Genomic DNA, 24,200 nt, shown 5'->3' with positions numbered 1-24,200 from the left:
CTTAGCTTCCTCTGCTGCAGTAAAAATAATCCCACACTGTCTGGTATCTCATCGTCCTGGTGAATCTATGGACTGAAGTGTCATCTTGTCCCAACAGCTAGCAGAGAAAAGGAAACTTCTCAGTAATGCCAACTCTGGTGAATTAATCGCGAGACACGCGATTTTTAATAAAAAATTGCCCAACTCGCAATCTCGAGTCAACTGTAAAAAGGCATAAGTACATAAGAAACAGGAGCAGGAGTAGGCCATTTGGCCCTTCGAAACTGCTCCTCCATTCAATAGGGTCATGGCTGATCTTCTACCTCATCTCCACTTTCCTGCACTATCCCCATATCCCTTGATTACCTTAATATTCAAAAAATCTATCGATCTCTGTCTTGAATATACTCAACAACTGAGCCTCCACAGCCCTCTGGGGTAGAGAATTCCAACGATTCACCACCCTCTGAGTGAAGAAATTTCTCCTCACCTCAGTCCTAAATGGCCGACCCCTTATTCTGAGACTGTGACCCCTGGTTCTAGACTCCCCAGCCAAGGGAAACATCCTCCCTGCATCTACCCTGTAAGAATTTTGTATGTTTCAATGAGATGCGAGGTGATGCATTTTGGACGGACAAATAAGGCAAGGGAATACACAATGAGTGGTAGGACCCTAGGAAGTACAGAGGGTCAGAGGGACCTTGGTGTACATGTACATAGATCCCTGAAGGCAGCGGAACAGGTAGATAAGGTGGTTAAAAAGGCATATGGGATACTTGCCTTCATTAGCCGAGGCATAGAATATAAGAGCAGGGAGGTTATGATGGAGCTGTACAAAACGCTGGTGAGGCCACAGCTGGAGTACTGTGTGCAGTTCTGGTCGCCTCACTATAGGAAGGATGTGATTGCTTTGGAGAGGGTGCAGAGAAGATTCACCAGGATGTTACCTGGGATGGAGCGCCTCAGCTATGAAGAGAGGCTGGACAGGCTGGGGTTGTTTTCCTTGGAGCAAAGAAGGCTGAGGGGGGACCTGATTGAGGTGTACAAAATGATGAGGGGCATAGATAGGGTAGACAAAGAGGAACTTTTCCCCTTAGTAGGGGGGTCAATAACAAGGGGGCATAGATTCAGGGTAAGGGGCAGGAGATTTAGAGGGGATTTGAGGAGGAACTTTTTCACCCAGAGGGTGGTTGGAATGTGGAACTCAATGCCTGAAAGGGTGGTAGAGGCAGGAACCCTCACAACATTCAAGAAGCATTTGGATGAGCACTTGAAATGCCATTGCATACAAGGCTATGGACCAAATGCTGGAAAATGGGATTAGACTGGACAGGGATGGATGGGCGGCGCAGACACGATGGGCCGAAGGGCCTCTTTCTGTGCTGTAAAACTCTATGCCTCTATGACTCATTCTTATAAACTCTAGAGAATATAGGCCTAGTCTGCGCAATCTCTCCTCATACGACAATCCCCCCATCCCAGGAATCAGTCTGGTGAACCTTCGTTGCACTCCCTCTATGGCAAGTATACCCGTCCTTAGGTAAGGAGACCAGAACTGTACACAATACTCCAGGTGTGGTCTCACCAGGGCCCTATATAATTGCAGTATACTCTAATACTCAAATCCTCTTGTAACAAAGGCCAACATACCATTTGCTTTCCTAATTGCTTGCTGTACTTGCATGTTAACTTTCAGTGATTCATGTACAAGGACACCCAGGTCCTTCTGAACACCAACATTTCCCAATCTCTCACCATTTAAAAAATACTCTGGCTTTTCTATTTTTCCCATCAAAGTGGCTAACTTCATATTTCTCCACATTTGCCATGTTCTTGCCCACTCACTTAGCTTGTCTATATCCCCATGAAGCCTCTTTGCATCCTCCTCACAACTTACATTCCCACCCAGCTTTGTCTCATCAGCAAACTTGGATATATTACATTTGGTCCCCTCATCCAAATCATTGATATAGATTGTGAATAGCTGAGGCCCAAGCACTAATCCTTGCAGTACCCCACTAGTTACAGCCTGCCAACCCAAAAATGACCCGTTTATTCCTACTCTCTCTTTTCTGTCCGTTAACCAATCCTCAATCCATGCGAGTATATTACCCCCAATCCCATGATCCGTAATTTTGTTTAACAACCTCTTGTGTGGCACCTTATCGAATGCCTTCATCCACTGGCTCCCCCTTATCTATTCTGCTGGTTACAACCTCAAAAACCTCTAACAGATTCGTCAAACACAATTTCCCTTTCATAAATCCGTGTTGACTCTGCCCAATCCTATTATTATTTTCTAAGTGCCCTGTTACCATGTCCTTAATAATAGATTCTAGCATTTTCCCTGCTACTGATGTCAGGCTAACTGGTCTGTAGTTCCCCGTATTCTCTCTAACCTCCTTTCTTAAATAGTGAGGTTACATTTGCTACCTTCCAATCCACGGGAACCGTTCCAGAATCTATGAAATTTTAGAAAATGACAACCAATGCATCCACTATCTCTATAGCCACCTCTTTCAAAACCCTAGGATGTAGGCCATCAGGTCCAGGGGATTTATCGGCTTTCAGTCCCATTAATTTCTCCAGTACTTTTTTTTTACCAATACTAATTTATTTCAGTTCCTCATTCTCGCTAGACCCTTGGTTCTCTACTATTTCCGGGAAGTTTTTTGCGTCTTCTTCCATGAAGACAGACAAAAGTATTTGTTTAATTTCTCTGCCATTTCCTTATTCACCATTATAATTTCTCCTGTCTCAGCCTGTAAGGGACCCACATTTACTTTCACGAATCTTTTCCTTTTTACATACCTATAGAAGCTTTTACAGTCTGTTTTTATGTCTCTCGCTAGTTTACTCTCATATTCTATTTTCCCTTTCCTTATCAATTTTTTGGTTCTCCTTTGCTGAATTCTAAAATCATCCCAATCCTCAGGCTTACTACTCTTTGGCAACATTATAAGCATCTTCCTTTGATCTAATACTATCTTTAACTTCCCGCGTCGGCGGGAATTTCAGCGGCAGCAGCGGGGCTATAAAAGGCTCCAGAGACCCAGGCAGGCCTCAGTGCGTCGGCGGGAATTTCAGCGGCAGCAGCGGGGCTATAAAAGGCTCCCAGAGACCAGGTAGGCGTACCTGTCTCCGAACTCGGAACTCAGAGGGAAGGAGAGAGGTAAAAAATAATCGAAGTGTGACATCACCAGAAAGCAGGTAAGTGATTGGTTGGTGAGTATTTCTCTCTTTTTAAACTTAAACTCTGTGGTTTAAAGTTTCTAAAGTCTCTATGGTGTAGCGGGGACTGTTATAAACCAGGGCCCTTAAATATACTATTTAACTGTAGTGTAATTGGTGGGATCAATTTGATTTAATTAAATTTAATTGCAATTAATTAAAGGGTAAGTCATGGCAGGACAGCCCGGTGCCGTGGTATGCTCCTCCTGCGCTATGTGGGAACTCAGGGACACTTCCTGTGTCCCTGACAACTGTGTGCAGGAAGTGTGTCCAGCTGCAGCTACTGGCAGACCGCATTGCGGCGCTGGAGCTGCGATTGGATTCATGCTGGACCATTCGCGTGGCTGAAGACATCGTGGATATCACGTTTGATCAGTTGGTCACACCGCAGGCAGAAAGGGAATGGGTGACCAACAGACAGAGTACTAGGCACAGGCAGGTAGTGCAGGAGTCCCCTGTGGCCATTCCCCTCTCAAACAGATACATCACTTTGAGTACTGTTGAGGGGGATGGCTTACCAGAGGAAGGCAGCAGCAGCCAACTTCCTGGCACCAGAGGTGGCTCTGCTGCACAGGACGGGAGGAAAAAGAGGGGTGGAGCTATAGTAATAGGGGAATAGATAGGCATTTCTGCGGCCGCAAACGAGACTCCAGGATGGTGTGTTGCCTCCCTGGTGCAAGGCTCAAGGATGTCTCAGAGCGGCTGCAGAACATCTTGGAAGGGGAGGGTGAACAGCCAGTTGTCGTGGTGCATATAGGTACCAACGATATAGGTAAAAAGCAGGATGAGGTCCTAAAAGCGGAATATAGGGAGTTAGGAGGTAAATTAAAAAATAGGACCTCAAAAGGTAGTAAACTCAGGATTGCTACCAGTGCCACGTGCTAGTCAGAGTAGAAATGGTAGGATATTTCAGATGAATACGTGGCTACAGGAATGGTGCAAGGGGGAGGGATTCAAATTCCTGGGACATTGGAACCGGTTCTGGGGGAGGTGGGACCAGTTCAAACCGGACGGTTTCCACCTGGGCAGGGCCGGGACCGATGTCCTAGGGGGAGTGTTTGCTAGTGCTCTGGGGGAGGGTTTAAACTAAAATGGCAGGGGGTTGGGAACCTGAGCAAGGGGGCAGAGGAAAGGGAAACAAGGATAAAAGCAAAAGATAGGAAGGAGAAAAACAAAAGTGGCAGTCAGAGAAATCAACGGTTTAAATCAAACATGGCCACAGTAAATAATAATTCTAATAGGTGTAAGAGCGTTAAAAAAACAAGCCTGAAGGCTTTGTGTCTTAATGCGAGGAGCATTCGTAATAAGGTGGATGCATTAGCTGCGCAAATAGAGGTAAACGAATATGATTTGATTGGGATTACGGAAACATGGCTCCAGGGTGGCCAAGGCTGGGAACTCAACATCCAGGGGTATTCAATATTCAGGAAAGATAGGCAAAAAGGAAAGGGAGGTGGGGTAGCATTGCTGGTTAAAGAAGGGATTAACACAATTGTAAGGAAGGATATTAGCTCTGATGATGTGGAATCTGTATGGGTAGAACTGAGAAATACCAAGGGGCAGAAAACGTTAGTGGGAGTGGTATATAGACCTCCAAACAGTACATAAGAAGTAGCAGGAGTAGGCCATACGGCCCCTCGGGCCTGCTCCGCCATTCAATAGGATCATGGCTGATCCGAACATAGACTCACGTCCACTTCCCTGCCCGCTCCCCGTAACCCCCAATTCCCTTATCAGCTAGGAAACTGTCTATCTCCGTTTTAAATTTATTTAATGTCGCAGCATCCACAGCTCTCTGAGGTAGCAAATTCCACAGATTTACTACCCTCTGAGTGAAGAAGTTTCTCCTCATCTCAGTTTTGAAAGGGTAGCCTCTTATTCTAAGATTATGCCCCCTAGTTCTAGTCTCACCCATCAGTGGAAACATCCTCCCCGCATCCACCCGATCAAGCCCCCTCACAATCTTATATGTTTCGATAAGATCGCCGCTCATTCTTCTGAATTCCAATGAGTAGAGGCCCAACCTACTCAATCTTTCCTCATAAGTCAACCCCCTCATCTCTGGAATCAACCGAGTGAACCTTCTCTGAACTGCCTCGAGAGCAAGTATATCTTTTCTTAAATGCAGAGGTTGGGGATGGCATTAAAAGGGGAATTACAGAAGCGTGCAATAAGGGCACAGCAGTCATCATGGGTGACTTTAATCTACATATAGATTGGGCTAACCAAATTAGTAACAATACTGTGGAGGAGGAATTCCTGGTGTGTTTAAGGGATGGTTTCCTGGACCAATATGTCGAGGAACCAACCAGAGATCAGGCCATCTTAGACTGGGTATTATGTAACGAGAAAGGATTAATTAGCAATCTTGTTGTATGAGGCCTCTTGGGTCGGAGCAATCATAATATGATCGAATTCTTCATTAAGATGGAGAATTAAGTAGTTGACTCAGAGACTAGGGTCCTAAATTTAAATAAAGGAAACTATGATGGTCTGAGGCGTGAGTTGGGTAGGATTGTTTGGGGAATGTCACTCAAAGGGTTGACGGTGGATAGGCAATGGCAAACATTCAAAGACCGCATGGATGAACTACAGAATTTGTTCATCCCAGTTTGGCATAAAAATAAAACAAAAAAGGTGACTCAACTGTGGCTAACAAGGGAAATTAGGGATAGCATAAGATCCAAGGAGAGGACATATAAATTGGCCAGAAAAAGCAGTAAACCCGAGGATTGGGAGCAGTTTAGGATTCAACAAAGGAGGACAAAGGGAGTAATTAAGAAGGGGAAAATAGAATAGGAGAGTAAGCTTGCAGGGAACATAAAAACTGACTGTAAAAGCTTCTATAGATATGTGAAGAGAAAAAGATTGGTGAAGTCAAGCGTAGGTCCCTTGCAGTCAGAATCAGGGGAATTTATAATGGGGAACAAAGAAATGAAAGACCAATTAAATACATATTTTGGTTCTGTCTTCACAAAGGAGGACACAAATAACCTCCCAGAGATGTCGGGGAACATAGGGTCTGATGAAAGGGAGGAACTGAAAGAAATCAGCATTTGTAGAGAAATGCTGTTAGGGAAATTGATGGGATTGAAGGCCGATAAATCGCCAGGGCCTGATAATCTACATCCTAGGGTACTTAAGGAAGTGGCCCTGGAAATAGTTGATGCTTTGCTGATCATCTTCCAGCATTCGATGGAATCTGGAACAGTACCCATGGATTGGAGGGTAGCTAATGTTACCCCACTATTCAAAAAAGGTGGTAGAGAGTGAAGTAGCCAAATTACTATTAGACCTTAGTTTTTATGTTAGAATATGTATAATTTAGTTTTTATGTTAGAATATGTATAACTAGCTGGGGGTGCCCGGCGGTGCCGAGGCTTTTTTGAGGGCATGTTGTTGTTGGAAGAGAGAGAGGGAGCGACTGGGGGGAAGAGAGAGAGGGAAGGAGAGAGAGAGAGGGGGAAGGAGAGAGAGAGACGGAAGGAGAGAGAGAGAGAGGGAAGGAGAGAGAGAGAGAGGGAAGGCGAGAGAGAGAGAGGGAAGGCGAGAGAGAGAGGGAAGGACAGAGAGAGAGAGGGAAGGAGAGAGAGAGAGGGAAGGAGAGAGAGAGAGGGAAGGAGAGAGAGAGAGAGGGAAGGAGAGAGAGAGAGAGAGGGAAGGAGAGAGAGAGAGGGGAGGAGAGAGAGAGAGAGAGAGGGAAGGAGAGAGAGAGAGAGAGAGAGGGAAGGAGAGAGAGAGAGAGAGGGAAGGAGAGAGAGAGAGAGAGAGAGGGAAGGAGAGAGAGGGAAGGAGAGAGAGAGAGGGAAGAAGAGAGAGAGGGGGAAAGAGAGAGAGAGAGGGAAGGAGAGAGAGAGAGGGAAGGAGAGAGAGAGAGGGAAGGAGAGAGAGAGGGGGAAGGAGAGAGAGAGAGGGAAGGAGAGAGAGAGAGAGGGAAGGAGAGAGAGAGAGGGGGAAGGAGAGAGAGAGGGGGAAGGAGAGAGAGAGAGGGAAGGAGAGAGAGAGAGAGGGAAGGAGAGAGAGAGAGAGGGAAGGAGAGAGAGAGAGAGGGAAGGAGAGAGAGAGAGAGAGAGGGAAGGAGAGAGAGAGAGAGGGAAGGCGAGAGAGAGAGAGGGAAGGCGAGAGAGAGAGGGAAGGACAGAGAGAGAGAGGGAAGGAGAGAGAGAGAGAGGGAAGGAGAGAGAGAGAGGGGAGGAGAGAGAGAGAGAGAGAGGGAAGGAGAGGGAGAGAGAGGGAAGGAGAGAGAGAGAGAGAGGGAAGGAGAGAGAGAGAGAGAGAGAGAGAGAGGGAAGGAGAGAGAGAGAGGGAAGGAGAGAGAGAGAGAGAGAGAGGGAAGGAGAGAGAGAGGGAAGGAGAGAGAGAGAGGGAAGGAGAGAGGGAAGGAGAGAGAGAGGGAAGGAGAGAGAGAGGGAAGGAGAGAGAGGGGGGAAGGAGAGAGAGAGAGGGAAGGAGAGAGGGAAGGAGAGAGAGGGAAGGAGAGAGAGGGAAGGAGAGAGAGAAAGATTGGGAGTGAGAGAGAGAGAGACTGGGAATGTGAGAGAGAGAGAGAGAGTGGGAGTGTGAGAGTGTGAGAGAGTGAGAGAGAGAGAGAGCACTAAAAGAAAAAGCCCGAAGAGCCCTATATGCAATAAAAAGAAAATTCTACAGCATCCAAATCCCAATCAAAATCTGGCTCAAAATATTTGACAGCATAATCCTGCCCATTGCACTGTACGGTAGTGAAGTATGGGGCCCGCTAAATCACCAAAGCTACACTAAATGGGAAAAACACACAATAGAAGCCCTACATGCAGAATTCTGCCGAAGCATCCTTCGCACCCAAAGAAAAACGCCAACAAATGCATGCAGAGCCGAACTAGGCAGATACCCACTGATAATAAACATCCAAAAATGAGCACTTAAACTTCCTAAATCACCTCAAATCTAGCTCCCCAGACACCCTTCATTTCAAAGCCTTTCAGACCCAAGAGCTAAACCCAGAAAAGAGTCCCCTGAGTCAGCTGCTACTGAAACTAAGTACTCAGCCGGACCCTGACCAGCCCCAGACCAACACAGCCGTCCAAACACCAATCCGAGTGAACCAAATCATTAAAAAATGCAAAGAAACCTACCTGGAACATTGGAACAAAATAACCGAAAGCCAAAGCAGATTAGAATGTTACCGGGCCCTAAAAAGAGAATATAAACTGGCAGACTACCTCACGACCATCAGAGACACAAAACAGAGACAGACCCTCACCAGGTACAGACTAAGCGACCACCAACTGGAAATTGAAAAAGGCAGATACAAGAAATCCTGGCAGCCTAGAGAGAATAGAATATGCGATCAATGTCTGGCCGGCGAGGTTGAAACAGAGATGCATTTCCTCCTAAAATGCAAAAAATTCAACACATCAAGAAACATATTATTCAACAAGCTAAGCCAAACAACCCCAGATTTCAAGGAATTGGATGACCTGTCAAAATTGAGATTAGTCCTAGGAGAAGGAGACAGACCATACCTTGGGGCCAAATATGTAACAACATGTCACAACCTGAGGACTGTTTAAAATTAAGACTGTTTAAAATTAATATTGAACGTACCAAATGAAGTACAAAGACTGTTTAAAATTAATATTGTTTAAAAGTAATATTGTATGTACCCAACAAATGTCAAATCGATTGACACCTACAGAATGTTGGAAAACTGTACCTTTTTGCTATGTAAGCTTTGGCAATATGGTTCTCTGTAAACTTTCATGCCAATAAAGCATTTGAATTGGAATTGGAATTGGAGAGAGAGAGAGAGAGAGTGGGAGTGTGAGAGAGAGAGAGTGGGAGTGTGTGAGAGAGAGAGTGGGAGTGTGAGAGAGAGAGAGTGGGAGTGTGTGAGAGAGATTGAGAGAGAGAGTGGGCGTGTGTGAGAGAGAGAGAGTGGGAGTGTGTGTGAGAGAGAGAGAGAGACTGGAAGTGTGTGAGAGAGAGAGAGAGAGACTGGGAGTGTGTGAGAGAGAGTGGGAGTGTGTGAGAGAGAGAGAGTGGGAGTGCGAGAGAGAGAGAGAGAGAGTGGGAGTGTGTGAGAGAGAGAGAGTGGGAGTGTGTGAGAGAGAAAATATCAGGGCATCAGAGAGAATTTCTATCAAAAATTCTCACAAATATGCCCTGAATTCAGAAATCTGACTGACAACCAAAAACTCCCATTCCTACTGGGGGAGGAGAGAAGCTGTGTAACACTGGCGGCACACTATGTTACAGCTTGCCATGAACAGAGGGACAACCAGTAAACTAAGACAAGAGTATATATAAACAAGGCGAAAATATATTTATAAACTCAGGGATATACCTGTTTATACACTGTATGAATGGAACCGCGTTTATGTGTTCAACCATAAATGTATTTTGATGCTTTGGCAACATAAGATGTACCTTATCATGCCAATAAAGCGATTTGTATTGTATTGTATTGTATTGATTGAGAGAGAGAGTGGGCGTGTGTGAGAGAGAGAGAGAGAGAGACTGGAAGTGTGTGAGAGAGAGAGACTGGGAGTGTGTGAGAGAGAGAGAGTGGGAGTGTGTGAGAGAGAGAGAGTGGGAGTGTGAGAGAGAGAGAGTGGGAGTGTGTGAGAGAGAGTGGGAGTGTGAGAGAGAGAGAGTGGGAGTGTGAGAGAGAGATTGAGAGAGAGAGTGGGCGTGTGTGAGAGAGAGAGAGAGTGGGAGTGTGTGAGAGAGAGAGAGAGACTGGAAGTGTGTGAGAGAGAGAGAGAGACTGGGAGTGTGTGAGAGAGAGAGAGTGGGAGTGTGTGAGAGAGAGAGAGTGGGAGTGTGTGAGAGAGAGAGAGTGGGAGTGTGAGAGAGAGAGAGTGGGAGTGTGTGTGAGAGAGAGAGAGTGGGAGTGTGTGTGTGAGAGAGAGAGAGAGACTGGGAGTGTGAGAGAGAGAGAGAGAGAGACTGGGAGTGTGAGAGAGAGAGACTGGGAGTGTGAGAGAGAGAGAGAGAGAGAGAGAGTGGGTGTGTGAGAGAGAGAGAGAGAGAGTGGGAGTGTGAGAGAGAGAGAGAGAGAGAGAGAGAGAGTGGGAGTGAGAGAGAGAGTGAGAGAGAGACTGGGAGTGAGAGAGAGAGAGAGACTGGGAGCGTGAGAGAGAGAGAGAGAGACTGGGAGCGTGAGAGAGAGAGAGATTGGGAGTGAGAGAGAGAGAGATTGGGAGTATGAGAGAGAGAGAGATTGGGAGTGTGAGAGAGAGAGAGATTGGGAGTGTGAGAGAGAGAGAGATTTGGAGTGTGAGAGAACATAAGAACATAAGAACATAAGAAATAGGAGCAGGAGTAGGCCAATCGGCCCCTCGAGCCTGCTCCGCCATTCAATAAGATCATGGCGATCTGATCCTAACCGCCAATCCACTATCACAGAACCATCTCCTGAATCTAACAGAATTAGACACATGAAATAGGAGCAGGATCAGGCTACACGGCCCCTGGGCCCGCTCCGCTACCCACAGGGCCATGACCGATCCAAACCTAGACTCATGTCCAAATTCCTGCCCGCTCCCCGTAACCCTTAATTCCCTTTACTTCGAGGAAACTCTATTTCTGTTTTAAATTTATGTAATGATGTAGCTTCTACAGCTTTTTGGGGCAGCATATTCCATGGATCTACCACCCTCTGAGTGAAGTAGTTCCTCCTCATCTCAGTTTTGAAAGAGCAGCCCCTTATTCTAAGACTATGCCCCCTAGTTCTAGTTTCACCCATCATCGGGAACATCTTCCCCGTATCCACTCGATCCAACCCCTTCACAATCTTATATGTTTCAATAAGATCGCCTCTCATTCTTCTGAACTCCAATGAGTAGAGTCCCAATCTACTCAACCTCTCCTCATATGTCCATCCCCTCATCCCCGGGATTAACCGAGTGAACCTTCTTTGTACTGACTCGAGAGCAAGTATGTCCTTTCTTAAGTATGGACACCAAAACTGTACGCAGTATTCCAGGTGCGGTCTCACCAATACCTTGTACAACTGAAGCAATACCTCCCTATTTTTATATCCTATCCCCCTAGCAATGAAAGCCAACATTCCATTGGCCTTCTTAATCACTTGCTGCACCTGCATACTAACCTTTTGAGTTTCGTGCACCAGGACCCCCAGATCCCTTTGTACTTCAGTACTTTCCAGTTTCTTGCCATTAAGATAATAACTTGCTCTACGATTTTTCCTGCCAAAGTGCATAACCTCACACTTTCCAGTATTGTATTCCATCTGCCAAATCTCTGCCCACTTACTTAGCCTGTCGATGTCCCCTTGCAGGTTTTTTATGTCCTCCTCACTCACTACTTTCCCTCCCATCTTAGTATCTGATGCGCCATCAATTACTCAAAAGACTGAGGTTAAGCGAGTAACAACCAGGCTTTTATTAACTACAGAATGAAGGTCTTGTCTCGAGTGGTCGACCCGTCCAGAATACTAAGGGACTGGGAGGTAGTCACTTATATACCTGGAATAGTGGGAGGAGTCAGCCGAGGCATGTCCAGACCTGTACCTAGTGGAATACACATACACATACAGACAGGTATAACAGTGGTTTACCACAGTATCATCTGCAAACTTTGATATGTTACACTCGGTCCCCTCCTCCAAATCATTAATATAGATTGTAAAGAGTTGGGGACCCAGCACTGACCCCTGCGGAACACCACTAGTTACTGATTGCCAGTCTGAGAATGAACCATTTATCCCAACTCTCTGCCTTCTGTTAGATAGCCAATCCTCTATCCATGCCAGAATATTACCCCCAATCCCGTGATTTTTTATCTTAAGCAATAATCTTTTGTGTGGCACCTTGTCAAATGCATTTTGGAAGTCTAAATACACTACGTCCACTGGTTCCCCTTTATCCACCCTATACGTTACTTCCTCAAAGAACTCCAGCAAATTTGTCAAACATGACTTCCCCTTCATAAAACCATGCTGACTTTGTCCTATTAAATTATGATTATCCAAATGTCCTGTTACTGTCTCCTTAATAATGGACTACAAAATTTTACCTACCACAGATGTTAGGCTAACCGGTCTATAGTTTCCAGCCTTCTGTCTACTGCCCTTTTTAAATAAGGGTGTTACATTAGCAGTTTTCCAGTCTGCCGGGACCTTTGCCGAGTCCAGGGAGTTTTGGAAAATTATTACCAATGCATCCACAATCCCTACCGCCACTTCCCTCAAGACTCTAGGATGTAAGCCATCAGGTCCAGGTGATTTATCCGTCTTGAGTCCCATTATTTTACCGAGTACCACTTCCTTAGTGATTTTGATCGTGTTTAGCTCCTCCCCTCCCTTAAGCCCCCTGTTTGTCCAGTGTTGGGATATTCTTAGTGTCTTCTACTGTAAAGACTGATGTAAAATATTCATTCAGTGTTTTTGCCATCTCCATATTTCCCACCATTAATTTCCCGGTCTCATCCTCTGAGGGACCAACACTTACTTTAGCCACCCTTTTTCTTTTTATATAACTATAAAAACTCTTACTATCTGTTTTTATATTTTTTGCTAATTTACTTTCATAATCTATCTTCCCTTTCTTAATCAATCTTTTTGTTATTTTTTGCTGTCTTTTAAAGTTTTCCCAATCCTCTATCCTCCCACTGGATTTGGCTACCTTATATGCCTTTGTTTTTAGTCGAATACTATCCTTAATTTCTTTACTTAGCCACGGATGGCTGTCTTTTCTTTTACACCCTTTTCTTCTCAGTGGAATATATATTTTTTGGAAGTTGTAAAATAACTCCTTAAATGTACACCACTGATCATGTACCGTCTTACCCTTTAATCTATTTTCCCAATCCACTCTACTCAATTCCGCTCTCATACCTTCATAGTCTCCTTTATTCAAGCTTAGCACGCTTGTTTGAGATCCAACCTTCTCACCCTCTAATTGAATATGGAATTCAACCATGTTATGGTCACTCATTCCAAGGGGATCCTTTACTAGGACATTTTTAATTAATCCCGTCTCGTTACACAGGACCAGATCGAAGGTTGCTTGCCCCCTGGTCGGTTCAGTTACATACTGCTCAAGAAACCCATCCCTAATACACTCAATGAACTCATCCTCAAGGCTGCCCTGCCCAATTTGATTTGTCCAATTAATATGATAGTTAAAATCCCCCATAATTATAGATGTTCCCTTATTACAAGCCTCAACTATTTCCTGATTGATACTCCGTCCAACAGAGTTGCCACTGTTCGGAGGCCTATAGACTACGCCCACCAGTGTTTTTTTCCCCTTATTATTCCTTACCTCCACCCAAACGGTTTCATTATCCTGATCTTTTGACCCAATATCATTTCTCTGTATTACAGTGATTCCTTCCTTTATTAACATAGCCACCCCACCTCCCCTTCCTTCCTGCCTGTCCTTCCTGATCGTTAAATAACCTGGTATGTTTAATTCCCAGGCATTGTCACCCTGCAGCCATGTTTCTGTAATGGCCACAAGATCATACCCATATGTAGTTATTTGTGCCATTAACTCGTCTATTTTGTTACGAATGCTACGTGCATTCAGATAGAGAACTTTCAAAGATGTTTTGTGACAACACAGCCTTCGGGACTCTCGCTCTCGGCTGCAAAGAACTCTATCTATCCCCCTAACGATACTATCCCCTACCACTACAACATTTCTTTCAACTCCCCCCCACTTGAATGGCCCCCTGCTCCACGGTGCTGTGGCCAGGTTGCTCATCCTCCCTGCAGTCCCTGCTCCTGTCCCCACAGGGAGTAAGAGCCTCGAACCTGTTGGACAAGTGCAAGGGCTGCAGCTCCTCCAACACTACCTCCTGGATCCCCATACCTGCCTCACTTCTAGTCACACCATCCTGACCCTGGCCACGGACTACATCTGAATTAATTAATCTAATTGGTGTGACTACCTCGTGATACACAGAGTCCAGGTAACTCTCCCCCTCCCTGATGTGTCTCAGTGTTTGAGGCTCGGACTCCAGCTCTTCAACACGGAGCCGGAGTTCCTCGAGCAGCCAACACTTACTGCAAATGTGATCACCGTGAGCATCAATGGTGTTCACCAGCTCCCACATATTGCAGCAGCAACACATCACCTGATCTCCCATTCTATGTAATGAATTAAATTTATTAATATTATTCTTAAATATCCTCTGCCCCGATTCTAGATGGTGAATATCACACCTTAGAACTATAAACCAAAGAGATTTAAGCTTAAAAGGGAGAAATACTCACCAACCAATCACTTACCCGCTTTCTGGTGACATCACACTTGGATTACTTTTTTCCTCTCTCCTTCCAGACTGGAGACTGGTACGCCTTACCTGGTCTCTGGGGACTTTTATACCCCGCTCTGCCGCTCAGGTTTCCCGCCGACGCACTGAGGCCTTACCTGGTCTCTGGGGACTTTTATACCCCGCTCTGCCGCTCAGGTTTCCCGCCGACGCTGTGAGGCCTTACCTGGTCTCTGGGGACTTTTATACCCCGCTCTGCCGCTCAGGTTTCCCGCTGACGCTGTGAGGCCTTGCCTGGTCCCTGGGGACTTTTATACCCCGCTCTGCCGCTCAGGTTTCCCGCTGACGCTGTGAGGCCTTACCTGGTCCCTGGGGACTTTTATACCCCGCTCTGCCGCTCCGGTTTCCCGCTGACGCTGTGAGGCCTTACCTGGTCCCTGGGGACTTTTATACCCCGCTCTGCCGCTCAGGTTTCCCGCCGACGCTGTGAGGCCTTACATGGTCTCTGGGGACTTTTATGCCCCGCTCTGCCGCTCAGGTTTCCCGCCGACGCTGTGAGGCCTTACCTGGTCTCTGGGGACTTTTATACCCCGCTCTGCCGCTCAGGTTTCCCGCCGACGCTGTGAGGCCTTACCTGGTCTCTGGGGACTTTTATAGCCCCGCTCTGCCGCTCAGGTTTCCCGCCGACGCTGTGAGGCCTTACCTGGTCTCTGGGGACTTTTATACCCGGCTCTGCCGCTCAGGTTTCCCGCCGACGCTGTGAGGCCTTACCTGGTCTCTGGGGACTTTTATACCCCGCTCTGCCACTCAGGTTTCCCGCCGACGCTGGGACTGGGCCTGAGAGAGAGACTGGGAGTGAGAGAGAGAGAGATAGGGAGTGAGAGAGAGAGAGATTGGGAGTGTGAGAGAGAGATTGGGAGTGGGAGAGAGATTGGGAGTGAGAGAGAGACTGGGAGTGAGAGAGAGAGAGAGAGAGATTGGGAGTGTGAGAGAGAGAGAGATTGGTAGTGTGAGAGAGAGAGATTGGGAGTGTGAGAGAGAGAGATTGGGAGTGAGAGAGAGAGAGATTGGGAGTGAGAGAGAGAGAGATTGGGAGTGAGAGAGAGAGAGAGAGAGGTTGGGAGTGTGAGAGAGAGAGAGATTGGGAGTGTGAGAGAGAGAGAGATTGGGAGTGTGAGAGAGAGATTGGGAGTGTGAGAGAGAGAGATTGGGAGTGTGAGAGAGAGAGAGACTGGGAGTGTGTGAGAGAGAGAGACTGGGAGTGTGAGAGAGAGAGATTGGGAGTGTGAGAGAGAGAGATTGGGAGTGTGAGAGAGAGAGATTGGGAGTGTGAGAGAGAGAGAGATTGGGAGTGTGAGAGAGAGATTGGGAGTGTGAGGGAGAGAGATTGGGAGTGTGAGAGAGAGAGAGACTGGGAGTGTGAGAGAGAGAGAGACTGGGAGTGAGAGAGAGAGATTGGGAGTGTGAGAGAGAGAGAGATTGGGAGTGTGAGAGAGAGAGAGAGAGAGAGATTGGGAGTGTGAGAGAGAGAGAGATTGGGAGTGTGAGAGAGAGAGAGATTGGGAGTGTGAGAGAGAGAGAGATTGGGAGTGAGTGAGAGAGATTGGGAGTGTGAGAGAGAGAGAGACTGGGAGTGTGAGAGAGAGAGACTGGGAGTGTGAGTGAGAGAGAGAGAGAGACTGGGAGTGAGAGAGAGAGAGAGATTGTGAGAGAGAGAGATTGGGAGTGTGAGAGAGAGAGAGATTGGGAGTGTGAGAGAGAGAGAGACTGGGAGTGTGAGAGAGAGAGAGAGACTGGGAGTGTGAGAGAGAGAGACTAGGAGTGTGAGAGAGAGAGACTGGGAGTGAGAGAGAGAGAGAGACTGCGAGTGAGAGAGAGAGAGACTGGGAGTGAGAGAGAGAGAGAGAGACTGGGAGTGAGAGAGGCTGGGAGTGAGAGAGAGAGAGATTGTGAGAGAGAGAGATTGGGAGTGTGAGAGAGAGAGAGATTGGGAGTGTGAGAGAGAGAGAGATTGGGAGTGTGAGAGAGAGAGAGATTGGGAGTGTGAGAGAGAGAGAGACTGGGAGTGTGAGAGAGAGAGAGAGACTGGGAGTGTGAGAGAGAGAGAGAGAGACTGGGAGTGTGAGAGAGAGAGAGACTGGGAGTGAGAGAGAGATGACTGGGAGTGAGAGAGAGAGAGACTGGGAGTGAGAGAGAGAGAGATTGGGAGTGGGAGGGAGAGAGATTGGGAGTGTGAGAGAGAGAGATTGGGAGTGTGAGAGAGAGATTGGGAGTGTGAGAGAGAGAGATTGGGAGTGTGAGAGAGAGAGATTGGGAGTGTGAGAGAGAGAGCATCAGGGAGCTTCAGCATAGCAGTGAATGCACTAAAAGAAAAAGCCCGAAGAGCCCTATATGCAATAAAAAGAAAATTCTACAACATCCAAATTCCAATCAAAATCTGGCTCAAAATATTTGACAGCATAATCCTGCCCATTGCGCTGTACGGTAGTGAAGTATGGGGCCCACTCAATCACCATAGCTACACTAAATGGGAAAAACACACAATAGAAGCCCTACATGCAGAATTTTGCCGAAGCATTCTTCGCATCCAAAGGAAAACACCAACAAATGCATGTAGAGCCGAACTAGGCAGATACCCACTGATAATAAACATCCAAAAACGAGCACTAAACTTTCTAAATCACCTCAAATCTAGTTCCCCAGACATCCTTCATTTTAAAGCCCTCCAGACCCAAGAGCTGAACCCAGAAATGAGTCCCCTGAGTCAGCTGCTACTGAAACTAAGTACTCCTACTCAGCCGGACCCTGACCAGTCCCAGACCAACACTGCCGTCCAAACACCAATCCGAGTGAACCAAATCATTAAACAATGCAAAGAAACCTACCTGGAACATTGGAACAAAATAACCAAAAGCCAAAGCAGATTAGAATGTTACCGGGCCCTAAAAAGAGAATATAAACTGGCAGACTATCTCTCGACCATCAGAGACACAAAACAGAGACAGACCCTCACCAGGTACAGACTAAGCGACCACCAACTGGCAATTGAAAAAGGAAGATAGAAGAAATCCTGGCAGCCTAGAGAGAATAGAATATGTGATCAATGTCTGGCCGGCGAGGTTGAGACAGAGATGCACTTCCTCCTAAAATGCGAAAAATTCAACAAAACAAGAAACATATATTTTGACAAGCTCAGCCAAACAACCCCAGATTTCAAAGAATTGGATGACCTGTCAAAATTAAGATTAGCCCTGGGAGAAGGAGACAGACCATACCTTGGTGCCCAATATGTAACAACATGTCACAACCTGAGGAACAGTGAGGGACTAACGAGCACACCCATAGCATATATAAACATTAAGAATGTTTAAATCAATACCGAATGTGCCCAGCGACTGTTTAAAAATTAATACTGAATGTACCCAACGAGGGTCAACGATTGTTTAAATTAATATTGTCTGTACCCAACGAAGGTCAAAATTGTTTGAAACCTACAGAATGTTGGAAAACTGTAATTTTTGTTATGTAAGCTTTGGCAATATGGTTCCATGTAAACTTTCATGCCAATAAAGCATTTGAATTGATTGAATTGAAATTGATTGAGATTGGGAGTGTGAGAGAGAGAGAGAGGGAGTGAGAGAGAGAGAGAGAGATTGGGAGTGTGAGAGAGAGAGATTGGGAGTGTGAGAGAGAGAGAGATTGGGAGTGTGAGAGAGAGAGAGATTGGGAGTGTGAGAGAGAGATTGGGAGTGTGAGAGAGAGAGATTGGGAGTGTGAGAGAGAGAGATTGGGAGTGTGAGAGAGAGAGATTGGGAGTGTGAGAGAGAGAGATTGGGAGTGTGAGAGAGAGAGATTGGGAGTGTGAGAGAGAGATTGGGAGTGTGAGAGAGAGAGAGACTGGGAGTGTGAGAGAGAGAGAGACTGGGAGTGTGAGAGAGAGAGACTGGGAGAGAGAGAGAGAGAGAGAGATTGGGAGTGTGGTAAACCACTTTTATCGTTCACTATCGTTACACTATAGTTATCACTGTTATATCGTTACTCTATGGTTATCACTGTTCACACTGTTGTATCACTATACGAGGTCGCCTCTTGTCACACTGCTATACCTGGGCTGACCACTGCTGACTCCGCCCATGACTCCACCTACCTGCCCAGGTATAAAGGTAGTCGACTGGCTGGCATTCCTCCTTGTTGTATCCGATCACCCACGAGGGTGGGCTCTGTTATTTAGCCAATAAAACCTATAGTTACTTTCTTAACTCGTCACTTTTCATTGGATGAATTGATAGGTATATCAATTTTATTGGCTAAATTTTAAAATGTCGACACCTGAGCAGTCAAACGACCAGCCAAGCGACCAGCCAGATGCCCAGCTACAACAGCCACAGCAGCCGGCCTGGCTGCGAGCCCTCAGACCACCGTACCTGGACCTAAACCCACAGGCAGCAAACTCAGCCCTCGACTTCGAACACTGGCTGAGCTGCTTCGAAGCCTACCTGGGAGAATCCGGCGTGCCTCAGAAATCCATGCTAAGAGTTCTGAACGCCCAAGTGAGCCCTAAAGTATTCGCACTCATCCGGGACCTTAAAACATACGAGGACGCCATCAACTGGCTGAAAAGACAGTACCAAACCCCGGTAAATTCCATGTATGCCAGACACCTCCTAAGATCCCGCCCGCAACAGCCAGGAGAGCCCGTGGAGGAATTTTTACGGGTGCTACAAGCACTCGGCAGAGACTGTAACTTTAAAGCGGTAACGGCGGCAGAAAATACTGAAGACAATGTCCGCGATGCCTTCGTGAAAGGCCTGCGGTCCGACTACTCACAGCAAAGACTACTGGAAGCAAGGGACCTCGACCTGGACAAAGCTGCAGCCCTCGCTCTCTCTCTAGAGGTGGCCCATCGGGACCTCGAGGCATACTCAAGGTACTGTAACTCGCGACCCTGGGACTTGGGACCGACCCCGACCGCGATACACCCCGCAGCAACCCCCCTGGGACCTACCTCAGCGTCGGCGTCCCGGACCCGATCGAGACCGCCACCCCCGGTACCGGCTCCGACATCGGACCCCCGCGATCGGGCCGCCGGCTGCTTCTTCTGCGGCCAGGCGAAACACCCGAGGTCGCGCTACCCAGCCAGGAACTCTACCTGCTCAAACTGCATGAAGAAAGGCCACTTCGCTAAGGCCTGCAGAGGTGGATCATCAGAGGCCAGCAGTGCCTCATGCGAGCTGTGGGGGCGGCCATCTTCCTTCAAGGCAACAGAGGCCAGCATCCCCACATGTGAGTCATGGGGGCGGCCATCTTTGATACAGGCAACCGACACCAGCAGTGCCTCATGTGAGTTATGGGGGCAGCCATCTTCTCCGCCATTTTGTCCAACCTCGTGGGAGACGCCATTTTACCCACCACGCCCGACCGCCACCGTGCCTCTAGACCCGACTACCGCCTCAACCGCAGACTACAACAACTCGCTCAGCTATACACTAGCCTCCGTCACACTGGACCAGGCCTGCCTGCATCACCTGTCCAAGTCGATGATGGACATCAAAGTAAACGGCCACGCCACGACCTGCCTGTTCGACAGCGGAAGCACGGAGAGCTTCATCCACCCAGACACGGTGAGCCACTACTCCCTCCCTGTCCTGCCAACGCGCAACCGGATCTCGATGGCATCGAGGTCACACGCCACAGACATCAGCGGCTACTGTGTTGTGACCCTGTCGGTTAAGGGTACGGAGTATAAAAATTTTAAACTCCTCATCCTGCCCCAGCTATGCGCTGCCGTCCTACTAGGCCTAGATTTCCAATCCCACCTCCAAAGCGTCACGCTAGCATACGGCGGACCCCTCCCCCCACTCACAGTCGACAACCAGCAGATTTTAAACCACCCACCGCGTAACACCTGCGGCCTATCCACCCTCAAGGTCCCGCCACCTTCCCTGTTCGCTAACCTCACCCCCGACTGCAAACCCGTCGCTACCAAGAGCAGGCGGTACAGCGCCGGGGACAGAGCTTTCATTAGCTCTGAGGTGCAGCGTCTCCTGAAGGAGGGCATCATCGAGGGGAGCAACAGCCCCTGGCGTGCCCAGGTCGTGGTCGTTAAGACCGGCAATAAAAACCGCCTGGTCATCGACTACAGCCAGACCATAAACAGGTACACCCAGCTGGACGCATACCCCCTTCCCCGCATATCTGATATGGTCAATCAGATTGCGCAGTACCGGGTATTCTCCACCATCGACCTTAAGTCGGCCTATCACCAACTCCCTATCCGCCCTGAGGACCGCCAGTATACAGCCTTCGAGGCGAACGGCCGCCTCTACCACTTCCTTAGGGTTCCCTTCGGCGTCACCAACGGGGTTTCGGTCTTCCAAAGGGAGATGGACCGGATGGTTGACCAGAACGGGCTGCACGCCACGTTCCCCTATCTAGATAACGTCACCATCTGCGGCCGCGACCGGCAGGACCATGATGTTAATCTGGAGAGATTCCTCCGTACAGCCCAACGGCTGAACCTCACCTACAATAAGGATAAATGTGTGTTTAACACCTCGCGCCTTGCCATCCTCGGCTGTGTAGTAGAGAACGGAGTCATCGGCCCCGACCCCGAAAGAATGCGCCCCCTCATGGAGCTACCCCTCCCCCACTGTCCAAAGGCACTGAAGAGAACCCTGGGGCTCTTCGCCTACTATGCCCAATGGGTGCCCAATTATGCGGACAAAGCCAGACCCCTCATGAAGTCCACATTCTTCCCCCTTACGGAGGAAGCGTGCGCAGCCTTCTCCCTCATTAAGGGAGACATTGCCAAGGCCACTATGCACGCAGTGGATGAGTCCATCCCCTTCCAAGTCGAGAGCGATGCATCCGACTTCGCCCTAGCCGCCACCCTTAACCAGTAGGGGAGACCGGTGGCCTTCTTCTCAAGGACCCTACAGGGCCCTGAGATCCGACACTCGTCGGTCGAGAAGGAGGCCCAGGCGATTGTGGAGGCGGTACGACGCTGGAGGCACTACCTGGCAGGCAAACGATTTACCCGCCTTACCGACCAACGTTCAGTCGCTTTTATGTTTAATAACAAGCTGAGGGGCAAAATCAAGAATGACAAGATCTTGAGGTGGAGAATCGAGCTCTCCACCTACGATTATGATATCTTGTACCGGCCAGGTAAGCTGAACGAACCCCCCGATGCTCTGTCACGAATTACATGCGCCAGCGCGCAAAGTGATAGACTTCAGACCCTCCACAACGACCTCTGCCACCCCGGGGTCACCAGACTTTACCACTTCATTAAGGCCCGCAACCTGCCCTACTCCATCGAGGAGGTCAGGACCATGACCAGGAACTGCCAGACCTGTGCCGAGTGCAAACCGCACTTCTTTAGGCCGGACAGAGCAAGCCTGATCAAGGCCACCCGCCCCTTCGAGCGCCTGAGCGTCGACTTTAAGGGGCCCCTCCCGTCCTCCTACCGTAATGTGTACTTCCTCAACATTGTTGATGAGTACTCCCGTTTCCCCTTTGCCTTCCCCTGCCCAGACATGACCAGTACCACGGTCATTAAATGCCTGAACGACCTCTTCGCCTTGTTCGGGTTCCCAAACTATATACATAGTGACCGGGGCTCCTCCTTCATGAGCGAGGAACTCCGTCAGTTCCTACTAGCGAGAGGTATTGCTGCAAGCAGGACCACCAGCTACAACCCCCGAGGGAACGGCCAGGTAGAAAGAGAGAACACGACGGTATGGAAGGCCGTCCTCTTAGCCTTAAAGTCTAAGGGCCTCCCAACCTCCCGCTGGCAGGAAGTCCTCCCGGCAGCGCTGCATTCCACCCGGTCACTGCTTTGCACTGCCATCAACGCCACCCCCCATGAACGAATGTTTGCTTTCCCCAGGAAGTCGACTACGGGAACCACGCTACCAACCTGGCTGACCTCTCCGGGGCCCGTCTTGCTGCGAAAGCACGTGAGGGCCCATAAAACGGACCCCCTGGTCGAGAGGGTGGACCTCCTGCACGCCAACCCCCAGTACGCCTATGTGGCATACCCAGACGGGCGGGAGGACACAGTCTCCTTACGAGACCTCGCACCCTCGGGCACTCCGGAGACACCACCTTCACCCCCCCCACCACCCCCCCAATTCCAGACCAGGTAGACGGCATGCCGGAACCCCACGAGCCTTCGCCGACCACGCAGACACCAGCATTAACACCGGATAATGCAACACCGCCGCTGCGACGATCAGAAAGGCTTACGAGGCCTCCGGACAGACTGACATACCAGAACTGGTAGTACACTTCATCCCGCTGGACTCAAATCTAAAAAAGGGGTGAATGTGGTAAACCACTTTTATCGTTCACTATCGTTACACTATAGTTATCACTGTTATATCGTTACTCTATGGTTATCACTGTTCACACTGTTGTATCACTATACGAGGTCGCCTCTTGTCACGCTGCTATACCTGGGCTGACCACTGCTGACTCCGCCCATGACTCCACCTACCTGCCCAGGTATAAAGGTAGTCGACTGGCTGGCATTCCTCCTCATTGTATCCGATCACCCACGAGGGTGGGCTCTGCTATTTAGCCAATAAAAACCTATAGTTACTTTCTTAACTCGTCGCTTTTCATTGGATGAATTGATAGGTATATCAGGGAGTGTGAGAGAGAGAGATTGGGAGTGTGAGAGAGAGAGATTGGGAGTGTGAGAGAGAGAGATTGGGAGTGTGAGAGAGAGAGAGATTGGGAGTGTGAGAGAGAGATTGGGAGTGTGAGAGAGAGCGAGATTGGGAGTGTGAGAGAGAGACTGGGAGTGTGAGAGAGAGAGAGAGACTGGGAGTGAGAGAGAGAGATTGGGAGTGTGAGAGAGAGAGATTGGGAGTGTGAGAGAGAGAGAGACTGGGAGTGTGAGAGAGAGAGACGGAGTGTGAGAGAGAGATTGGGAGTGTGAGAGAGAGAGAGATTGGGAGTGTGAGAGAGAGAGAGATTGGGAGTGTGAGAGAGAGAGATTGGGAGTGTGAGAGAGAGAGAGAGAGAGATTGGGAGTGTGAGAGAGAGAGAGAGAGAGATTGGGAGTGTGAGAGAGAGAGAGATTGGGAGTGTGAGAGAGAGAGACGGAGTGTGAGAGAGAGAGAGAGACTGGGAGTGTGAGAGAGAGAGATTGGGAGTGGGAGAGAGAGAGATTGGGAGTGTGAGAGAGAGAGATTGGGAGTGTGAGAGAGAGAGATTGGGAGTGTGAGAGAGAGAGAGACTGGGAGTGTGAGAGAGAGAGAGACTAGGAGTGTGAGAGAGAGAGAGACTGGGAGTGTGAGAGAGAGAGACGGAGTGTGAGAGAGAGATTGGGAGTGTGAGAGAGAGAGAGATTGGGAGTGTGAGAGAGAGAGAGATTGGGAGTGTGAGAGAGAGAGATTGGGAGTGTGAGAGAGAGAGAGAGAGAGATTGGGAGTGTGAGAGAGAGAGAGATTGGGAGTGTGAGAGAGAGAGAGAGAGATTGGGAGTGTGAGAGAGAGAGACGGAGTGTGAGAGAGAGAGAGAGACTGGGAGTGTGAGAGAGAGAGATTGGGAGTGGGAGAGAGAGAGATTGGGAGTGTGAGAGAGAGAGATTGGGAGTGTGAGGGAGAGAGATTGGGAGTGTGAGAGAGAGAGATTGGGAGTGTGAGAGAGAGATTGGGAGTGTGAGAGAGAGATTGGGAGGGTGAGAGAGAGAGAGATTGTGAGTGTGAGAGAGAGAGAGATTGGGAGTGTGAGAGAGAGAGATTGGGAGTGTGAGA

At 48.5% G+C, this 24,200-nt stretch overlaps 1 protein-coding gene across 1 annotated transcript in view; it reads right to left on the bottom strand.

Annotated features, from left to right (window-relative positions):
• Positions 1-24,200, bottom strand: part of fam221a (family with sequence similarity 221 member A) — a 122,120-nt gene that overhangs the window by 84,694 nt on the left and 13,226 nt on the right. Inside the window, exon 2 of the mRNA XM_085989373.1 lies at positions 8,450-8,514. Within this exon, the coding sequence (XP_085845499.1) occupies positions 8,450-8,514 (65 nt within the window). The remainder of the gene's footprint in view (positions 1-8,449; positions 8,515-24,200) is intronic.

Source organism: Somniosus microcephalus, chromosome 5, assembly GCF_052327205.1.
Source record: "Somniosus microcephalus isolate GS21.2 chromosome 5, FLI_Smic_1.0, whole genome shotgun sequence".
Taxonomy (NCBI): Eukaryota; Metazoa; Chordata; class Chondrichthyes; order Squaliformes; family Somniosidae; genus Somniosus; species Somniosus microcephalus.
Note: the sequence above shows the minus strand (reverse complement) of the source record. Positions and strands in the feature narration are given on the sequence as shown.